The sequence below is a fragment of the Sarcophilus harrisii genome, chromosome 3, assembly GCF_902635505.1.
Source record: "Sarcophilus harrisii chromosome 3, mSarHar1.11, whole genome shotgun sequence".
In the NCBI taxonomy this organism is placed as follows: Eukaryota; Metazoa; Chordata; class Mammalia; order Dasyuromorphia; family Dasyuridae; genus Sarcophilus; species Sarcophilus harrisii.
The window spans coordinates 66,501,646-66,522,672 of NC_045428.1; the positions used below are offsets into that span (position 1 = coordinate 66,501,646).

The 21,027-nt window shown below is 38.4% G+C and overlaps 1 protein-coding gene across 1 annotated transcript in view; it reads left to right on the forward strand.

Moving 5' to 3' along the window:
- Positions 1–1,679: 1,679 nt before the first annotated feature.
- Positions 1,680–21,027, forward strand: part of MREG (melanoregulin) — a 64,189-nt gene continuing 44,841 nt past the window's right edge. Inside the window, exon 1 of the mRNA XM_003766869.4 lies at positions 1,680–2,223. Within this exon, the coding sequence (XP_003766917.1) occupies positions 2,129–2,223 (95 nt within the window). The 5' untranslated portion in view covers positions 1,680–2,128. The remainder of the gene's footprint in view (positions 2,224–21,027) is intronic.

The following is a 21,027-nucleotide window of genomic DNA, read 5'->3' on the forward strand; positions in this document are numbered from 1 at the left end:
GAGAATGTTATGTTAGGATCCCCACTCAGTTCCCACAGTCCTCTCTCTGTGTAGATGGCTCTCTTCATCAGGAGATCATTGAAACTGGCCTCAATCATCTCATTGTTGGAAAGAGTCACATTCATCGGAACTGATCGTTGTATAATATTATTGTCGTCCTGTACAATGATCTCTTGATTCTGCTCATTTTATTTAGCATTGTCATTTATTGTTGAAGTTGATCAAAATGACATTACTATGTTAGCATCAAGTTGGTGTGTCCAACGGTGGCAGATCAGACCTATAGGATCTTGGAATGCTCCGCCACAGGCTGGACATAAATAATCCAGATAAGGTCTGTTGTCTATGACTTGTTTGGTCCTAAATTCTTCCCTTCTTTGTAGGGCACTACTCCAATTGCTTATGTTATCACCTTTTATCCATAAATCAAGCACCTATTTTGACCTGATCTTGACTTCCACCTATATTGTCTTCTATCACTGCTTTGTGAAATGTTGCTCTATACCTAGTTTTTGCCATACTATTCTCCAATTTTCTTAGGAGTTTCTGTCAAATCATGAGTGCTCCCCCCCCCCCCAAAGTTTGGTGGACATATGGAAATTGTTCTAATATATAATTGGGGGAAAATAAAATATTGTAATAATAATAAAGAAAAGAGCTGTTAGAGGAGGAGAGTGTATGTCTCCTGATTTATACTTTGAAGGAAGTCAGGGATTTTACAAGGCAGAGGTGAAGAGGGAGTTAAATTGCAGGCACTTGTGTGGAGGAAGATTGTCTATGAGGAAGTGTCTCTTCTATTCCTTTATACTCCGTGTAACATTTGTCACAGTTCTTGACACCTTGGTGGTCCTCAGTAAATCCAGATGGTGCAGGGTGGTTACTCAAAGACCTTGTCCTTTCTTTGCAGGCCAATTACACTTAACAATCACCATAGTAGACTTTAAAACTAAATTCTTTGCCTCTCTTTCTTGTCCTAATCAACATAATAGGTTGTAGAAAGTTAGTACTTTCTAAGATTGTGCAAATCACGCAAAAGTGTCCTGGCTTTAATTTCTTCACCAGGAAATCATAGCTCATTGTCCCACGAACTACACTATCAGTACAATATTTGCATGGGTTGGGGGGAAGGGGAAAGGAGGACTTGGAAAAGGGCAGTTTTTGCAGTCGGGAAGATCCAAAGACTTGGTTCTCCCAGTAAATAAAAGTGTAACTGGGCAAATCAGCTTACCTCTCTGCTGCTGAGTTATCTCCCGCAAAAGGGGCTGGACAGGGTGACTTTTAGGGTCTCTTCCAGTTTCTTTGTTTCTTATGCTGCACAAAAAGTCTACGATTCTTTAAGACACTGGGCAAAAGAAACTGACATCCAGTCTCCTTTAGGAAGAAAAACAAAACAAAGCAGGGGGAGAAGGCAATAGGGGTGGAAGCCAATAAAAATGTATAAATAGACGTACACGCCACTTTGTCCTCGAATAGCTCCGGGGCTCCTGCCTCAGCCCTCCGTGGGGTCCTGGGTTCTTGCCCTGAGGGCCAGCTGTGCTGGCTGGCGTTCACAAAAGTGCGCGCGCCGACAGAGTACTCTGGGCTTTCACATCTGGCTGGAGTCCCGGCCTTCCTCCTTAGAGGGCAGCAGTGGTGACTTCCCCGGGCCCGGAGACGCTCCCAAGCCCGCACGGGGCATGCGCTCCTCTTAACTCGGGGGAATTGAAAAGGAAAAACAACTAGCAAAAAACCGCGTCCGCGAGCCTTCAAACCTCCCACTTCGCTGTTCCAGGTGGCAAAGACTGCTTCGGGAGGGGAATGAGAGAGGAGATCGCGGTCCGTGCCTGCGGCTCCGAGTTCTACTAGGCTTCGCGCCGGCTGTCCCAGACCGGGGGCTGCCCCGACCGAGGCGCTGGTGACCGTGACCGCAGCGTGATGCACCCGGAGCCCGGCCCGGCGATGCCCCAGCGCTGACTCGCCTAGCAGTCCCGCCGGCTTCTGTCCGCCGTGGGCTGGACAGCCATCCAGCCGCCCTTCGGAACCTCCTCGCGGACAGATACGGATAGACACAGGGGGGCGGGGACTGGAGCGGTTAGGGTCTTTTCCCCCTTCACCTGCTGAGTCTCCAGGCCGTCCTGGACAGCTCTCCATGGGGCTGCGGGCCTGGCTGAGGACGCTGTGCTGCTGCTGCCGGTGCAAATGCCTGGAAGACCCGGACCTGCCTGAGAAGGAGCCCCTGCTCAGGTAAGGGCGATGTCAGGGAGCCACCCAGCAGATGGGGCTCTGGAGGATGCCGGGCCGGCATCGGCTGCGAAAGTCGGTCCTGGCGGACCACGGGTCCGGAGTCGGTTGCCCTTGACACAGTTGCTACAGCCTGGTGTTTGCAGTTTTTGACTCCGTGCTTGTGGCTGTGTGTGTGTCTTTCTGGGTCTGGGTCTCTGTCCGTCTTTTTGACCACACTAAGGAAGATCCATTGGCGCTCAGCTTTGGTTTTATACTTGCTTCGCTCGGGCAAGCAGAAGAACTTTCTGGGCTGTGAAGCTGTGACTCGGGCGCACATGGAGGGGCTTTTGAAGACCTGAGTGATAGCGGATGCCTTGAGAGGGGAGCAGTACGCGTCCGCGTTTGTAGATCTTTGAGCAGAGTGCTCCAGTTTGGAAGAGGGAGAATCGTGGAGTTATCGTTCTGGAAGAGCAACTGCGAGTGATTGGTTTCTCCCTTAGAAAAGAAGTGGGCATTGTGTTTCAGCCGTCTGCCTAACGAAGTCGACGAGGAAGATTCTTTGTAGTTACTACAGGAAAGCATTTCACTTTTATTTTGGCTCTGGGAGTGGGGGAGGGATGCTTTCTTTGTTAAGGACAGTTTGTTTAGTCAGATAAAGTTTTGGTTCTGGATAACTTGAAGTCCAAGAAAATTGCTGGGAGGGAAGCATCTTAACTATTCAGATTAGGGTCAGTCTAAAAATAAAGAGATAAGAATGGGGAAGACCTAAGGGCCTTATTTGGAACTTGAGGAAATCTAGGTTTGCATTCTGGCTGCCTCAGATACTTATTAGTTGTGTTACCTTGAGCTGATTAATCTCTCTAGGCCTCAGGTAGTAATAACCAATATCTTAATTTATGTGGAACTCACTATATGTCTGGTACTGTGCCAGATACTGTGCTTTGCAAATAGTTCATTTGATCCTCACAACAACTCTGAGAAGTACTACTACTACTACTACTACCACTACTACTACTACTACTACTACTACTACCACTATTACTATTAAACACTAATGAGTAACATATAGCACATACTGTGCACCACACATTGTCCTAAGGGCTTTACAAATGTTATCTTATTTGATTCTCACAACAACCCTGGGGTAAAATGCTATTATTAATTATACCGATAGCCAGTGTTTATATAACATCTTGGGAAGTAGGAGCTTATTGTATCACACATAAATTAGTGTCTGGGCCAGCTTTGAACTGGTCTTGTTTGTAAGCCCAATGCTTTATTGAAGTCCCACCTGCCACTTCTCTATTTTCTCATCTGCAAAATTAGTAGATTGGATGTTTTTAAGGTCCTTTACAGGTCTAAATGTATCCAAGGAATACACTTTTTAGGATTCTCATTTTTTAGTGGGGCAAGGAGACATTTGGGTTCAAATTCTGCCTCAATTATTAACTGTGTTATCTGGGTCAAGCTGCTTAGCCGCCTTAGGCCTCAGTACTTCATCTATAAAATGATTTCTGTGATCTTGTAATTTGTAAGAGACTCTCTCTACTCCTATATATTTTTGACAATTTCGAATCAATAAATATTATCCAGCAAGACTTAAATCCAGTCAAACAATCATTATCTATCTATTCGGCATTTTGTTAGGCACTAGGGAAACAAAAAGAGGCAAAAGGCAGTCCCTACCCCCAATAACAATAGCAGTCCCTACCCCCAAACAACAATAGAAACAGTCTTGATTTACTTCTGTTGTCTTTATTTTAAATCCAGGACTTCGCTGTCTAAGAAGGGACACTGAAATCTAAGGGTTTGACCATGTGATTCAATAACATAGGATCTCTTGGCAAATCTTTCTGAGCTTGTGGCTTACCAAAGTGATAGAGAATTGGATTCAATAACATAGGATCTCTTGGCAAATCTTTCTGAGCTTGTGGCTTACCAAAGTGATAGAGAATTGGCCGTGTAATGCTAGACTAGTGTCAATTGGGTGTAATGTCCCAGTTCTGGCTGGGACAGTACAGGCTTGGATTCCTAGTTAGAATTGATAATGCTTGTAGGATGATTTTGAACTAGGTTATACGTTCTTTACTGGCAAACTTCTGGGATGAAATTTCTTTTGGAATACCAATGTTTTGGACACATCCTGCATGACCCATAGGCTATTCTTTGGAGGAGAACTTCTTTGCAGGAGAATAGCTATACTATTGTTTTCTCTAATGGAATCTTAGGTTTCATTTGTAAACACTTCATTTATTCTTACCTTTTTATTTGTCAGCCCATGAACAACTTTCTCCTTTTGGTTTGTAGAGTTTCCCTCACTCCCAGGGTTAGGTGTGGTATCTCCTGGGAGATGTGAGGTTCTTCTGGGAGAATTAGTTATCTATAGAAAGACAATGTTTTGTGGTGGGAAATAGGTCAGTGCAGAGATGGAAGACCTGGACTTGAATACTGACAATTGCTGACTGTGTGATGCTGGGCAAATCACAAATCTTGATCTGAGCCTTAGTTTCCTTATCTACTAGTCTCCTCAGACTATCTCCAAGTATGGATTTTGGATCTCAAGTACCACCCTTTCAATCTCGGTAAGGAGGGATCAGGATTGATCCCTTTTATTTGAAACAATGAAGGGGTTGGACTAGATGGCTTCTCAGAGAGTACTTTGTAAATCTGTATTGTTACCATTGACTGCATTATATCTCCAGGAGCTGACCAATATTGTAGCAATGGTTTCTTTGATTTAGAACAGCTCAGAGGATCCTTCTTCAATGGGAAAAATCCCTGACATTGAAAAAGTACAAAGCACAAGATTTAGAAATCCTGTGCTGGTAGGTACCATTAGCGAAGGGATTGGCCCCTTTATGATTTCACATTTTATCTCTAATTGATAATAACATCAAAATGATTAGGGCTTTGCTTTCTGAGTATTGAAACTCTGAGAAGCTTTAAGTAAGAAGTGTGGTGAAGAATGACCTAGAATGAGGAAGATGACTCTTCCCAAGTTCAGATTTGGCCTCAGACACTTCCTAGCTGTGTGACCCTGGGTAAGTCATTTAAACCCGTTTGCCTCAGTTTCCTCATACGTAAAATAAGCCGGAGAAGGTAATGACTGACCACTCCAGTATCTTGGCCAAGAAAATTGAAAAAGGGGGTCACAAAAAGTCAGGCACCACTCACCTGAACAAAAGTAGCTTCGTAAAAATTGTGGCTAACAACTAATTTTTTTTAGAATATGTTAATAGGTAATTTTAATACATGCAAAGATAGTTTTCAACATTTGTCTTTGTAAAATCTTGTGTTCCAAATTTTTCTCCCTCCTCTCCCCTCCTTCTGTCCAAGACAACAATCTGATATCAGTTAAACATGTGTAATTCTTCTAAACATGGTTCCATATTTTTCATGCTGTGCAAAAAAAAAAAAAAAAAAAAAAAAAAAAAAAAAAAAAAAAAAAAAAAAAAAAAAAGATGAAAAAAGAAAAAAAACAAGAGAAAGAAAACAAATGAACAAATGCCACCACTACCAAACAAAAAAGGTGAAAATACTGTGCTTTGATACACTTTCAGTCTTAGTTCTCTCTCTGGATGCTGATGGCACTTACTATCATAAGTCTATTGGTATTGCCTTGATTCACTTCATTGTTGTAAAGAGCCAAGTCCATCACAGTTGATCAATACATAATCTTGTTACTGTCAGTAAAGTTCTCTTAGTTCTGCTTGCTTTACTTAGCATCAATTCATAAAAGTCTCTTCAGGCTTTTCTGAAATCAGCCTGCGCATCATTTCTTACAGAACAATAATATTGCATTACATTCGTATACCATAACTTTTTTAAGCTTTTTATTTTCAAAACATATGCATGGATAATTTTTCAACATTAACCCTTGCAAAACCTTGTGTTTCAATTCCCTCCCTTCCTTCAACCCCTTCTCCTAGATGGTATGTAGTCCAATATATGTTAAACATGGTAGAAATATATGTTAAATGCAATATATGCATACATATTTATTGAATTATCTTGCTGTACAAGAAAAATAAAATCAAACAGAAAAAAAAGGAGAAAGACAATAAAATGCAAACAACAAAAAAGAGTGAAAATGCTATGTTGTGAACCATACTCAGTTCCCACAGTTCTCTCTGGGTCTAGATGGTTCTCTTTATCACTGTTCTGAATCATTGTTGAAGAGAGCTACATCCATCAGAATCCATCATTGTATAATATTGCTGCTGTGTATAATGATCTGCTTCTGCTCATTTCACTTAGCATCAGTTCATTTAAGTCTCTCCAGGCCTTTCTGAAATCATCCAGCTGATCATTTCTTATGGAACAATAACATTCCATAACATTCATATACCATAACTGATTCAGCTATTCTCCAGCTCATAGGTATCCACCCACTTTCCAGTTTCTTGCCCAGCATTTGATTTCTATAAGTTGAATACTTTGCATCCCAAAAGAGTTTATCAATCAAAAATCATCCTGCTGCATATACCATAACTTATTTAGCCATCCTTCAACTGATGAGTGTCCTCTCACTTTCCAGTTACTTGCCCCTGTAAAAAGTAATGGTTAGCAATTATTTTGTAAGAATTAAAATAAAATAGCTATTTCAATTTGACTGAAGTCAGATCAGTCTTGATGCTGCTTTCCACAGGTGCAGATATTAATAGTTATTCCTCTGTTTTGTCTTTGTATCTTTAGCAACTATTATAGTGCTTTGGACATAGTGTAAACTTAATAAATGCTAATTGGATTGGATTGGATTGATACATATCTTTTTTTTTTTTTTTTTTTTTTTTTTTTTTTTTAATAAGCCTCCTTCCTTTTTGTATCCTTTCTGTGGTCTATTCCCTCCACTCTCCATCTCCTCTATTCCTTATCTTCACGGCTTCTTCTTAGTTTGTTTTAGCTTTCCTGGGTGTTTATGAATTAATATCATGGTGGCCAAGCAATCCATCTAGTCTTGGAGGAAAGGGCAAGAAGGTCCAGTGTCTATAAACCTTCCCACTTGACTCTATTCTTGAACCCTTCAAAGTTAATAACTCCTGTCAGTTGACGAAAAAGAAATGTTTAATTCTGGTGACTTATGAGTGATTGTGAGCCCCATTGGCAAAGGAGGTTTACTTGGCTTTCCACATGCTTTGTTTCATCTTGGAATTATACTCACTCCTTTTTGGTCTTGTCTTTTATGCTTGGCTCTCAAGATTTTGTTAGGTCAGTTTTAAGTTTTGGGGTCCTACATATTGCATTCTGCTCCTAAAACTTAATAAATTTCTGAGCCATAATATATAAAGTCAAAACAAGACTGGGAATCTGGGAAAGGAATTAACTGTCCTATATAGTTTGATGCCTAGATCATGATATGTCATAAAAAAGAAGAGGAAACCTTTTTGATTCAAACGAAAATCTGATAAAATTTTGTATTTCTGATTAAGCCCTTTGGTTTATTCTGAAGTTTAAGCCCTTTGGTTTATTCTTTCATTTACATGATCACTTTAAGAGAGGTTGGGAATAATTGTCAATGAAGAAAGTATTCAATTATTCAAATATAACTAAAAATGGAATTCATGCAAAATGATTAATTGGGTTCTTGGGGTACATGGCTAAATGAAAAAAACAAGTTCTCTGCCTTTTCAGGAGAAAGCTTTTTTGTCACATTAAATGTTACATAAGATTGAATATCTCAAATGTACATAATAATGATAGTGATGATGATATTAAAAGTATCTGACATTTATATAAATGTTTTTAAAATTCACACAGCACAACTCATTTCATCCCCATAAAAGCCATGTGAGGCAGATGCTGTTATTATCTCCATCTCACAGATAAAGAAACTGAGGATTAAAAAAGTTACATGATTTATGATCAAATAGCTAATAAATATCAGAGAAAGGGTTTGAACCCCGGCTTTCTCTTTACACCAGCCTTGGAGTAGTGGAATTATAAAGAAAAGAGAAATGCTCATCAATTACTAATTCTGCCACTTAGTAATTAATTATTTGGCCATATAGGAATCAGAGCATCTTAGAAGCAGAGCTGGACTTCAGCCTTACACCTCATTTTATAAATGAGGAGACTAAGAGCCAGACAGATTAAGTGACCTGTCTAAAATTACAGTGGTACTGAATAGAGCAGAATCAGAAGTTGAAGTATAGTCCTGGACTATAACTCTGAAGTCTCCTTATGTCCCATTGAGAGTTCTTTTCTCCATCTTAGACCAACACAATAGTCCAGTGCACAGGTAAGTGATTCTCTAACCTCTGAAGTCTGTTTTGTAGTCATCTGAGACCAAGAGAACTACGTGATTCTCCTGGGATGTCAGGAACATCATATTCTGATGCTGAAATTGGAGATCTTCAAGAAGGGAGCCTTGAGGTGTTGAAAGAGCTTTTTCACTTAGTCTCTCACTAAAGGAAAACAGGACTCATGGGTGCTATTGTGATGTTTTCAGAAGAATATCATTCCTTTCTAATTATTAATGCTGCCACCAGATGGAAGGAAACATATTGCTGATACTGTGATTGTTATAAGGAAGATTCGTCTGTAGGTAGCACTTAACTTTGCTGCATCTATCTTTTCACAACTTTTAAGGGTGGGAAGTTAGACGAATATATAATAATAAAAAGAACTACAAAGACCATTGACATTTACATATTCCTTTAGTTTTACAAAATTTTTTCTCATTTGAGATTCACAACAATCCCAGGGGGTAAACATTGAATGCATGAATTATCTTCTTTTACTGGTAAGGAAATTTAAGATGTGGGAAAGTAACTTCCCTAAGATAGGACAGTAATGTCAAAATCAGCATTTGAACTCAGTCAGGGAGAGGGAGCATTATCTTATTATCTTATTCGAAGGTCATAACATCCCAGGAGGTAGGCACTGAAGACATAAATTATCCTCTTTTACAAGTAAGGAAACTGAAGATGTGGAGAAGAAACTTTGTGCAGTTAATGTCAAAATTAACATTTGAACTCATATCTTTCTTACTCTAAGCCCAGTACTATATCAGAATGAACATCTAATTTGCAATTCTTCAAAGCTCCCTAAATAGACTATGCTCCTTTTTAAGTTTTCTATTTTCATCTTCTATGGCTTGCTTTTTTTTTTTTTCTTGTTTCAAGGTCCATCTGCATTTCCCATGTATACTATTAGTATGCAAGGCTGTGATTCTGAATGGAGAATAGATGTTTGTTGAATGAATGAATGAATTCATGCCTATTCAAGCATGTTTCACTTCTTTTTTTCTAGTATTTCCACTTAAATAAATTATTTTTATCTTTTATATTTTATTTCATCATCTTTGTTTTCATTTTTCATTTCCTAATATGTAACTTCTTCTCCTTACTCCATGGAAGTCATTCCTTGTAACAAAATATAAAAATATAAAAAACCTCAAAAAAGTTAAACAAAAAACCCCAATACATCAACCAAATCTGCCATTTCATATGTGTGTGTGTATATACATACACATACATACATATATACAACATGAGACATATACAATTATACTTTTGCGAAGGAAGGGAAAGAAGTCTCCTGTTTCTTTTTTTAAGGCCTGGCTTGATCATAATTTTGTAGCACTCACTTTGTTTTGTTTTTCAATTACATTGCTGAAGTCATTGTGTATCTTGTTTTCCAAGTACATTGCTGAAGTTACTATCTTGTTTCCCAATTACATTGCTGAAATCATTTTGTATCTTTTTTTTCCAATTACATTTCTGAAGTCATTGTATATCTTATTTTCCCAATTCTGTTTACTTCATCTGTGCATCAGTTCATTGAAATCTTCCCATGTACACATATTACTATCCTTTAACATTAATTCTTTAATTAATATTAATGTTCACACACCACCATGTTCAATCATTCTCAATCAATGGAAACTAACTTTATTTCTAGTTTTTGACTACAAAAGAAGGTGACATATTTCATTTTCAATACATTGCCTGGAAACTTTGGTGACAAGACATTAGGAAAGCCTCAATTTGCTATAGATGACTTGCGCCATGACTATTCAAGAGCTGTTTTAGGGAAGAGCAGATCATGGCTAGGGAGTGTGTAGGCAGCCAAACTGGCTTGCCCTGTCGCTGTGCTTCCAGGAAATCGCCCTGTTTGTGGCAGTATTATTTGGTGATTCAGGGGCAGGATAAGAATAGCTGACATTTATATAACACAGATAATAGGAGCTTACACTCATCCAGCACTTGAGGCACATATGATCTCATTTGATCTTCATTACTATCTTGTGCAAGTATTGTCATCCTCATCCTAATTCTGACAAAGTTGTGGTTTAGATGGGGGTTAAGTGTCTTGCTCTAGGGTCACTTGGGTAGTATGTGGCTCAACCAGGAATTGAACCCAAGTCTCCTTATTTTAAAATAAGTTCCTTCTTCAATATGACAAATCAAGGATACTAAGGAAAACATTACCTATGTTTCTTGTTCTTTCTTTAGATCAGAGGTTCTTAACCTGAAATATTACACCTCTTTTCAAAATTGATATGTAATACAAGTTTCCTTTTTAAATGTATTTTGCATATTAAAAAATATCATTCTGAGAAACAGTCCATAAGTTTCACTGAAGTGCCAGAGAGATCTATGATTCAAAGGGTTAAGAACTTCTGCTGTAGGTCTTCTGACACTGAGTAAGACATTTACAATTACTATGTCTGTCACTCACTTTCCACATCTATAAAACATAGATCTTTAGGTCTTTGGGAATTCAATTCCTGGGGAGAGGCTAACCCTCATCTTTGAAGCTTTTGTGTTCTTCTATTTCTTCGATCTTCATCTTGGAAGGGCTTTTTGCTTTGTTTGAAAGCCATTGCTAACCTCCCAACACTGTTGTCCTGGCATCTGGCATCTCAAGTGCCCTACTGACTTACTCAGGGATAGGTCACTACAAACCCGAGCAAGCACATTCAAGGCAATTTCCTTGCCTCCTCTCAGTGCTTCCACTTCACCCCTAGTCCTGAAGATGGCATACCTTGAGATAAAAAGCATATTATATTTCAGCTTGATCCATGTGAGAAAATGGCTCCAAATACAAGTAGCTGGCCTAATAACTAAAAATAAAAAAGAATCTTTGGTACCAGCAAAAAGTAGACCTTGTGACTATGTAGGCTGCAGCCTAAACAATGCATTCCTTATATTTTCATTTTAAAAACATTCCATAGTTGGGAATTTCAGAGTTGGACACATTTGATTTTTAGCATCCTTATGGGATTAGTAAGATTGTTGGGTCACGGCTATATCCAGAACTATACTGGATGATATGGGAGATGGATTAATAGCATAATATTAATTCCTGATTTCAAGGAACTTATTCCAATAAATGCCTATTTTTTCCCTTTCTGCTCCTAAATTCTTCATGATTGAATAATATAAGTTAACAAGTTTTGATCAATTCTATCTAGGTAGCACATTGGATAGAGTGCTAAGCCTAGCGTCAGGAAAGCCTGTGTTCAAATGTAGCCTCAGATACTTACTAGTTGTGTGACCCTGGGCAAATCACTTAACTCTATTTGCCTCAGTTTCCTCATCTGTAAAATGAGTAGGAGAGGAAATGACAAATCACTCCTAGTATCTTTGCTAAGAAAATCCCAAATGGGGTCATGAAGGGCTGGGCACAATTGAATAGCCTGAACAATATGAATTCAACTCAGTTCAACAATTTGTTTAGCACATCATGGGCAAACCCATGGGAATTATTACAAGATTGTCTATGATCATAGCAGAATAGATGTAGGATTGAGAAAACTGTTAGAAGTCATCTCATTTCTCTCTTTTTATTGAGGCCCAGGAAAATTAAGAAGTCACACTTAACACAAGGTCAAGCACATACTAAATGGTCCATATATGTGAAGAACTTAAGATTTTATATTTTTTGTCCTAATACTCTTTCCTCTGTACCATGCTACATCTTCAAATACCTTTTAAAATATAAGGAAACCAGGAATTTGCACTATTTGATAGAATTTGGTTGGGCATATTTATTCCTAGCCATATTAGAATGTATTCTGTGACATCATCAAATCATAAGGAGACCTATTTTATTTTTACAGCTGTAGATATTTTAGATACTGTGTGGAATCAGTAAAACTCTCTACCTCCTAGTGTTGCTCTGAGTTCAAATTGATAAATGATTGTTACCTTCCCCAATAGAATGTAAATCCTGATTCATTGTATTTGTAGCAATATTGCTTAGTATACCATAGGAGCTTAATAAGTGTTTGTTTTCCTTTGTTCTTAAAGAGGATCAAAAAAACCCAGTAAGAGCCAAGCATAGTATAGCTGATTAGACCAATATGAGCTTAGAGTGCTCTGCCACAGGTTGGACATAAATAGTCTCCATGAACATTTGGGGTGGTTTCTCTAGTTTTGCATATCTTAGCGTTTCTTTAATTCAATTTTCTTTGCTTTTTAGAGTACAATGTCTTCTTTGAGGACATGACATTCTGGGTGGTCTTGTGCCTGTGTCTCTCATTGTCATGCATTTAATTCTAAAGTTCTTAAGAAAGATCTTGATAGTGTCCTTGTATTGTGTCCTTGTATCGCTTTTTCTGACTAACTTTTGAGCACTTGTCCTGTGTGTGCTCTTCTGAGTAACATAGTAGAAATCCATTAAATTACCAGTCAGAGATTTGCCGGTGAAGTGATCAAGATCTTGGATGTGGTAGTCACAGACTGGGACTCATTAGTGTTTCTGAAACATTTATTAGCACCAGATGCTTGTTGGTGGTTAGGGAAGCAGTTCAATTTTTTCCTTTTTTTCTACATTTTGCATTTTTCTTATGTCCTCATTTTTGGTGTTTTGCATTTCATATATCTATATATGTATTAGTATGTTATAATGTATATATTACACATATACAATACATAAACACACACACACACACACACACACACACACACACATACATATAAAACACATACCTGTACTGCTAGGTACTGCAGTGAGCTGGGTGTGGATTCAGGAAGATTCATCCTTCTGAGTTTAAATTCAATTTTAGACACTTATTAATTGTGTTACCCTGGATAAATCACTTAAGCCTTTTTGCCTCAGTTTCCTCATCTGTAAAATGAGCTGAAGAAAAAAATGACAAGCCATTCTATTGTCATTGCCAAGAAAACACCAAAATGGAGTCATAAAGAGGTGGACAGGACTGAAACAAATCAACATTGTTATAGCATATAAACGGTGCTACCCAGGTCGGCCCTCCCTGCCTTTGGAGAATAAGCAAAATAACACATCTAGTAAGTAAGTGGGACAGCTAAAATTAGAACTCAAGCCGCCTATGTCCAAATTTCATTTGCTTTCCAAACTTTCTTCAGTAACCATAGAATTTAAAGTGAGAAGTTATATTAGAGGTGGTGTAATCTGGTGCTCTGATTTTTAAAGATAAGGAACATTGAATAAAGTGTTATGCCCAAAGTTACTCTGCTAATATTTGCAGAACTTGTTCTTGTTCTGTTTGGTGTTGGACTGTATGGTACAATAACTTATATGGCCCAGGACAGTTAAGACCAAAGGAGTCTGGAAGAGTCTGGTAGAAACTAAGTCAGGCAGACAAGGGCTGAGCATGAAGTTGCTGAAGGTCCAGGCAGGAAATCAGTCTTTGGGAAGTCAGCAAGGGCAAGGAGACAGGAGGAAGTTGATCAGCAGAAATGGCACTGGCAAACTGGGCTGTCCCCTCTGCTCCTTCTAGAATCTTTTCTGTACTTTGGACCAGGGCCACTCTGAGGGTCCCAGAATCACTGGAATCTTCCTGATTAGAAGGTGCTTCTGAGGTTAGCTAATCCAAATCTGTATCTGATCAAGAGTTGTGTCACTCTAGCAAAATCACTTAAACCCTTTTTGCCTCAAGTTTCCTCATCTGTAAAATGAGCTAAAGAAGAAAATGGCGTAGCATTCTGTTATTATTGCAAAGAAAACTCCAAAATGGAGTCAATAAGAGGTGGGTGAGCATGACTGTGGATGTGTGGGTGTATGACTCAGGGAACTGATAGGGGTTTTTGAGGTCAGCTAATTAACCCTTTAATTTCACAGATGATGAAATGAATTCAGGAGAGGTAAGAGATGGTTTTATGAAGAGGTCAGAGGTAAGCATAGTTTCATAGGATTATAGATAATAGATTTAGAAGAGACTACAGAGATCATTTAGTTTATCCTTCCCCCCTCACTTTACAGATGAGGAAACAGACCCAGGGAATTTAGTGGCTTAATCCAGCTCACATAGATAGATGGTCTGTAAATCCAGACTTTGTACTTTCTATTGTACTGCACTATTTCTGACTGAGATGGGGAGGAACAAGACTAAATTTATCCCTTTCATTCTTAAGAATACTGCTTATCTTACTGTCTTTGCTAATCTCTTTTCCCTGTGTCCACAAGTTGTTGCCCCTGCCCAGATCCCAAGACCACGAGCTTTCCTTGTCTAGGCACAAGGGAATTGGTGCAAGCCAGCAACTGTGGAGCATGGAGTCGGGGAGAAGCCAGGAGTCAGCAGCAGTAGAGACAAACAAGGGATGGGAAGCTAGGAAGATGCTACACAAGATGGACTCCATCACTGGCCCAATGCTAGAGAATCAAGGGGAATTTAGAAAGAACAGAACAAAATCCAGGAGAATAAGAATATACACTTGGGGTATTCTGCCTTACATACTTACTAGCTTATGTGATCTAGGGCAAGCCACTAAAGTTTCTAGGAACAAGTTTCCTCCTTTGTAAGGTGAGAGAATTTGATTTGATTTCTAAAGGTTCTTTCAATTTTTAATTTATGATCCTGAAGCAGCTAGCAGTAGTATCTCTAGAATGCAGTTTCCTCATTTTAAAGTGAAAAGGTTGGGTTTGAAGTACCACTACACACCTCTCAGGTTAGCTAAGATGACAGGAAAAGATAATGATAAATGTTGGAGGAGATGTGGGAAAACTGGGACACTAATACATCATCGGTGGAGTTATAAAACAATCTAACCATTTTAGAAAATAATTTGGAACTACACCCAAAGGGCTATCAAACCATGTATACCTTGTGATCCACCAGTGTTTCTCCTGGACCTGTATCCCAAAGAAATCACAAAAACGGGAAAAGGACCTATGTGTGCAAAAATGTAGCAGCCCTTTTTGGAGTGGCAAGGAACTGGAAACTGAAAGAATACTTATCAGTTGGAGAATGAGTTATGAGTATTATGGAATATTATTATTCTATAAGAAATGATCAGCAGGATGATTTCAGAAAGGCTTGAGAGACTTACATGAACGGATGCTAAGTGAAGTGAACAGAACCAGGAGATCATTGTACGTGGCAACAGAAGGATTATACCATGATCAATTTTGATGGACGTGGCTCTTTTCAACAATGAGGTGATTCAGGCCAGTTCCAATGATCTTGTGATGATGAAAACCATCTGCACCCAGAGAGAGGATTGTTGGCTCTAAATGTGTATCACAACATAATATTTTCACCTATTTTATTATTTGCTTAGATTTTGTTTTATTTTTTTTTTTCCTTTTTTGATCTGATTTTTGTTATGCAGCATGATATTTGTGGAAATATGTATAAAAGAATTGCACATGTTTTAATATACTGGATAACTTGCTCTCTAGGGGAAGGGAGGAAGGGAAGGAAAACAATTGGAACACGAGGTTTTGCAAAGGTGAATGTTGAAAATTATCTATGCATATTTTTTGGGGGAAAAAACGGGGTTGGGTTTGATTTCTAAAGGTTTTCTCAACTCTTAATCTATGCTCCTGAAGTAGATAATAGTAATAGATAAGGTCACTGTGCAAAGCTCTAGAGGACATATAAAAAAGCAAGATTGTCCCTGACTTCATGGAGCTTACAATATGTAGGGGGAAGACAACACAGAAAGAGGGAAGCTGGACTCTTGGATTTTTCCAGTTACTTTGGGGGAGGGGAATGGAGGAGCAGAAATCTACATCCCAGAGGAACTTATGTATGCTGTGGGATGTGAGAAGAAGCAGATGGTGATATCTAGCTAAAAGGATGCTTGCCATTCCCTGTTCATGCACGAGCAGCCCCTGAATTTTCCCACCTCATCTTTACCCATGCTGTTTCCTTTTCCTAAATAGAGGCTCTTTCTCTACTTTTCTGCCTATTGAAATTCTGCTCATCCTTCAAGGACCAACTCTCCATCCAGCCTTTTCTTATTTTCTTCCTTTCCACAAAAGCCAGATGGGAAACTTGAATAGTAGGTTCCCCTCACTCCCCTTGAGACTTATCACATTCTGCCTTGTTCTCAAGTTACTTAAGTACTTGTCTCATTAGCTTCCTCATCTCTCTCTCTCTCCATCCTCCCATCCTAAGCATGAAGCTTAGCATAAGCTTCAGTACGCAACTGTATGCCTCAATAAGATTCAGAGATTGTGTCTGTCATCTTATCCCTGGCAGTGAGCAGTAATGTACCCATCAAAAATGTATTGCATTAAGTTGATCATCGAAAGTTTTTTGGTAAGCAAAAAGCAAATCTTGCAGTGGGGTAGGTAGCTCTAGATTCTAAGGAAAGTTATAGTTTAATAGTAAATAAACAGGCAAATGGCATCTAGATTCCAGGTGAAAAGGGAATGTTTCTTTGCTTGGAAAAAGAATTCAAGTTTATGTATATGTAGGAATACACACACACACACCCATCACATATGTGAATATGTATATGTAGGAGTGGGCAAATTTATGTAATTAACCGTTTTGGAAGATAAATGTGGTTTAATGGTAGGAGATCTAGACTAGTAATTAGAAAACCTAGGTTCTGGTGCTGATCATTTACTAGTTGGTTTAATCTTCTTGTAACTATGGGAATAATACTTCACTGTGTGAGAGGGAGGAACTGAAATATGTCATACCTGGAAGTATGAAGAATATTATGGATCAATGGAATCAGGATTGATAGTATTTATATAGTACCTACTATGTTCCAGACACTGTGTTTAGGGCCTTATAAATATTTGTTCACAGCAATTCTGGAAGGTAGTTATTATTATCCCTATTGTATAGTTGAGGAAACTGAGGCAAACAGACCTTAATAACTTGCTCAAGGCCAGCTAGTAAGTATCTGAAATTAAATTTGAACTCAGGCCTTCTTGATTTCAGGCCAGTAGCCTATGGTAGTAAATCAGTAGCTCTATTCACTGTTTCTCCTACTATTTTTGGTATTATATAAAATGACAAAAGAAGCTGGAAAATCTTTTACAAGACTATAAACAAATTATTTAACCCTATGGAACCTCAACTTCTTCATCTACAAAGTGGGATTAATAATGCCTATGGAACCTACCTCCTAGAGTTATTATGAAGTTCAAATGAAATAATATAGGTTGTTCCAAAAGTTTTTAGTTTATCAAGGTTTAAAACTTCACTAAGACTTTTGAGACATTATACGTGTAAATCACTTTTGTAATCTTAAAAGTGCTTTGTAAATTGAAACTCTTCTTGTCTTAACTTATCTGGAGCTTGGAGTAAGGCACATGATATGACATGTAAAACATGGGCCATGAATGTAGTAAAAATACCATCTGTTAAGAGTTTATATCAACTGGAGGCAAACTAGCCAGGAGGAAATTCTCTGAAGTGATATGCTGTTAGTAATGTCATCCAATCATAATTTTCACACTCTATAGCCTCTATTAATGTGCTTTGAGGCCTCTATTCCTAAGTATCCCCTTCACTGGTCTGGTCATTGGTGCTTTCTTTAGGTGCATGGCTCATTGGATAAAGAACTTATTCCCTCTCAACTCCAACTCCCCATTTGTCAAACAGGCTGATAATAATAGTCCCTTTCTCCCGGGGACGTTGTGAAGATCAAGTGAGATAATATTTTGTAAGGCAATTAGCACATATCTAGTACATAGCAGGCACTTACTAAATGCTTGTTCCCTTCTCTCTTTCCCAACTTCAAGGTCAGGGGTGTAGTTATGAGGCTATACTGCTGTGTGGGTTATGGTATTTTACCCAGAAGAGAAAAGCAAATTGTTTTCTTTTTAACAGAACAGAATGCAAGGTAATGCTGAAAAGGTAGTCAAAATTAGGTAGGTAAGTTTATCTTGTGGATTTATTTTTGCCTTCAAAGATGTAAGCTTCATAAGTATTTGGATAAAAAGGTAGATATGAAGTTGTTTGGGAATGGAAGATTTTCTTGGTTGATTTTTTTTGAAGTCTCTTCATGCTCCTTTGAACTTCAGTCTTAAGCAATGAAAATAAATGTAGCCATGTGACCTTTGGAGGTGGACAGTAAAATCCCTGGAGTTTATTCATCAACAAGAAAACCTGAGCTCATGAGTGTGGGACCTTCAGGGATATAGTCCCTGAGCTCAAGGTCAGTGGTAAGAATTCACTTTGAAACTTTCCTTAAAGAATTTTTTTTTCCTAGTGATTAAAGCTTTGGACAATATAATGTCTGTCCCAGAATCCCTAACAGGGCCTTCTAAATTGTCCTGACATCTTATCAGCTGAGATATGGTTATAGTAAAACACAGAAGATCAAATTGATAATTGATCCTTAGGGGAGGTTGGGGGATGGAATCTCTGAGATTTTCTCATCCTCTCTAGAAGCAAAAAGCATCTGTTCAGTATATAATGTCTTGGGGGGCCTCTCAGTGTGCCTTTGAATGCCTGATGTTAATAAAAAATTTATTATTAGCAGATGGTTATAGGGATGGTGGGGGGACCAGTGGGTGTAAGGGGGAGGCAGTGAAGTAATAGAAACTTTCCTTTTCTTTAGGACCTTTTAGGAACTATATATTTAATTCTTAATCCCACACTTTGTTAAGTACCCCATCTATTCCAGGAACTGGGCTAGGAAACAGTCCCTTATGTTCTACTGAGGAAATATAAAAATAAAATAAATAAGGAGTAATGGTAGAAAAGGTTTGTTGTTGTTTGTCCTTTGTTCTTGAAGAGGACCATGATATCAGGGAGGCGATGCCATAACGTGGAAGTGAATTGGATTTAAATGAGGGAGGGCTGGGCAAGGTCACCTGCCTCACTTTCCCCTCCAGAGTTTGGCCGGCTATGGATCAGGAGGAATGGAAATGACCTTTGGTGGTTAAAAAAAAACTAGGCAGAATCCTCTAGGAAAATTTAAGGAGGGGGAGAAAGGAGATTTAGGGAAGGCTTTTATAGATCTAGACAGATTTAGAAGAAAGAAAAATTCTGAAAGACTGAGAAAAGAAGGCATTAAAGTTGGAGGTGGGGTAGATAGGAGGGCTCAGGCAGAAAGTAGAATTGACCTCTTTGTCTAGCATGATTTTAGTCCCTTTTCCCCTAATCTATCTGATGGTTTTTGAAACCCTGAACTCCAGTGGCTATACTATATGCTGTCTTTGCAAAAAGAAGCCTTACAAAGCCTTATCAGAAAATTCTGGACAATTCTCTTTTTCATCCTTTTGGTACAGGGTTTTTACTCCTTCATTCTTGATTCCTAATGGTCTGGATTATATAAGATAATTTTCACTTTTGGTTTACCTTGGGGATTGATGCTCTCCACAATGTTGGGAAGGAGAGGTAAAAAGTGGATATCTGTTATAGGATATAGAGAACAGTGGGACTCAGTTAATGGGAAGCCAATTCAAACTGGTGATGATCTAACAAACTGATTGTGCATGATGGGGCCTCAAATCTGGGCAGGCTATATGAATATTAAAATCAATTTCAAAAGATCTATGAAGAAAAATAATATACACCTCCAGAGAAAGAGCCGATGTATAGAGCTATGAATTACATAGTTACACATATATATCTACATCAAATGTTGACCTTCTCTAGTTCATAGTTGGGAAGAAAGAAGGAAACAGCTTGGACTTCAAATATAACAAAAAAGAAAGAAAGAAATCTATGCAGGTGAAAGGTCCTATCCAGAAAAGTCAGCCAGGGCATGGAGAAACAGAAAATTGTAGAGACAAGTAGACAACATCTGGGGACCAGTAGGTTCGAGAATATTAGCAAGAGTTCGTAGACAACAGTGTCATGTTGGAGGCCATTCGCTTTATGCCTTATTTTATTAGTTTTGAACGAATAGGGGTTGATTCTAGTTAGAAAGAAAACAATTCAATGACTTCTGGGTAGATTTTGCCGCCAATTGGTTAGGACAGGGCTAGGAGTGTCAATGTCAGTGGGAGGGTGCACAAGAATTCTTGGAACTCTTTGTGTGGAGGAAGATATTGTTGAGTTTTGGTATTTAAGCCCGAAGAGTAAAGGAAATTGTGGTCTGACAAAGAAAGAGTGGTCAGGATGCTATATTATTGGTGAGCCAACCTAGGTCCTGGCTGATTTCTGACTGCTGTTTTGAGGAAGTTTTAAAAAGGTGGTGAAGCTAAATACCTCTTTTATCTTCTTTAGTGATTTTGATCTCATTTTCTTCAATGTATTTTTTTCAATTCTTGATCATGAGATATGATGGAGTGATAGATAAATAACATAGTGAATGTGGTACAGGCTCTAAAGTCAAGTATATCTGAGTTCAACACTTGCTTCACATTTAATATCTGTGTACCTCTGAACTTATCATTTAAACTTATTCAGCCTCAGTTTTCTCATCTCCCAAGGGGAGATAGTTGTGACAATTACTTCATATAATGTTTTTGAGGATTAGTGGGATATTCTTGTAAAATATTTTGCCAACTTTAAAGATATTACACACACATACACACGTTAGCTATTAATAGTTATTCCACAAGTATTTATCCTGTACCTTCTATGATGTTAGTATTGAAGGAGATAGGAAAGAAAAACATCTATCAAATATTGCTTAAATGTCAAATGTATACATAGTATTCTGTTAGACATTGGGAGAGATAAGAGTTAACATT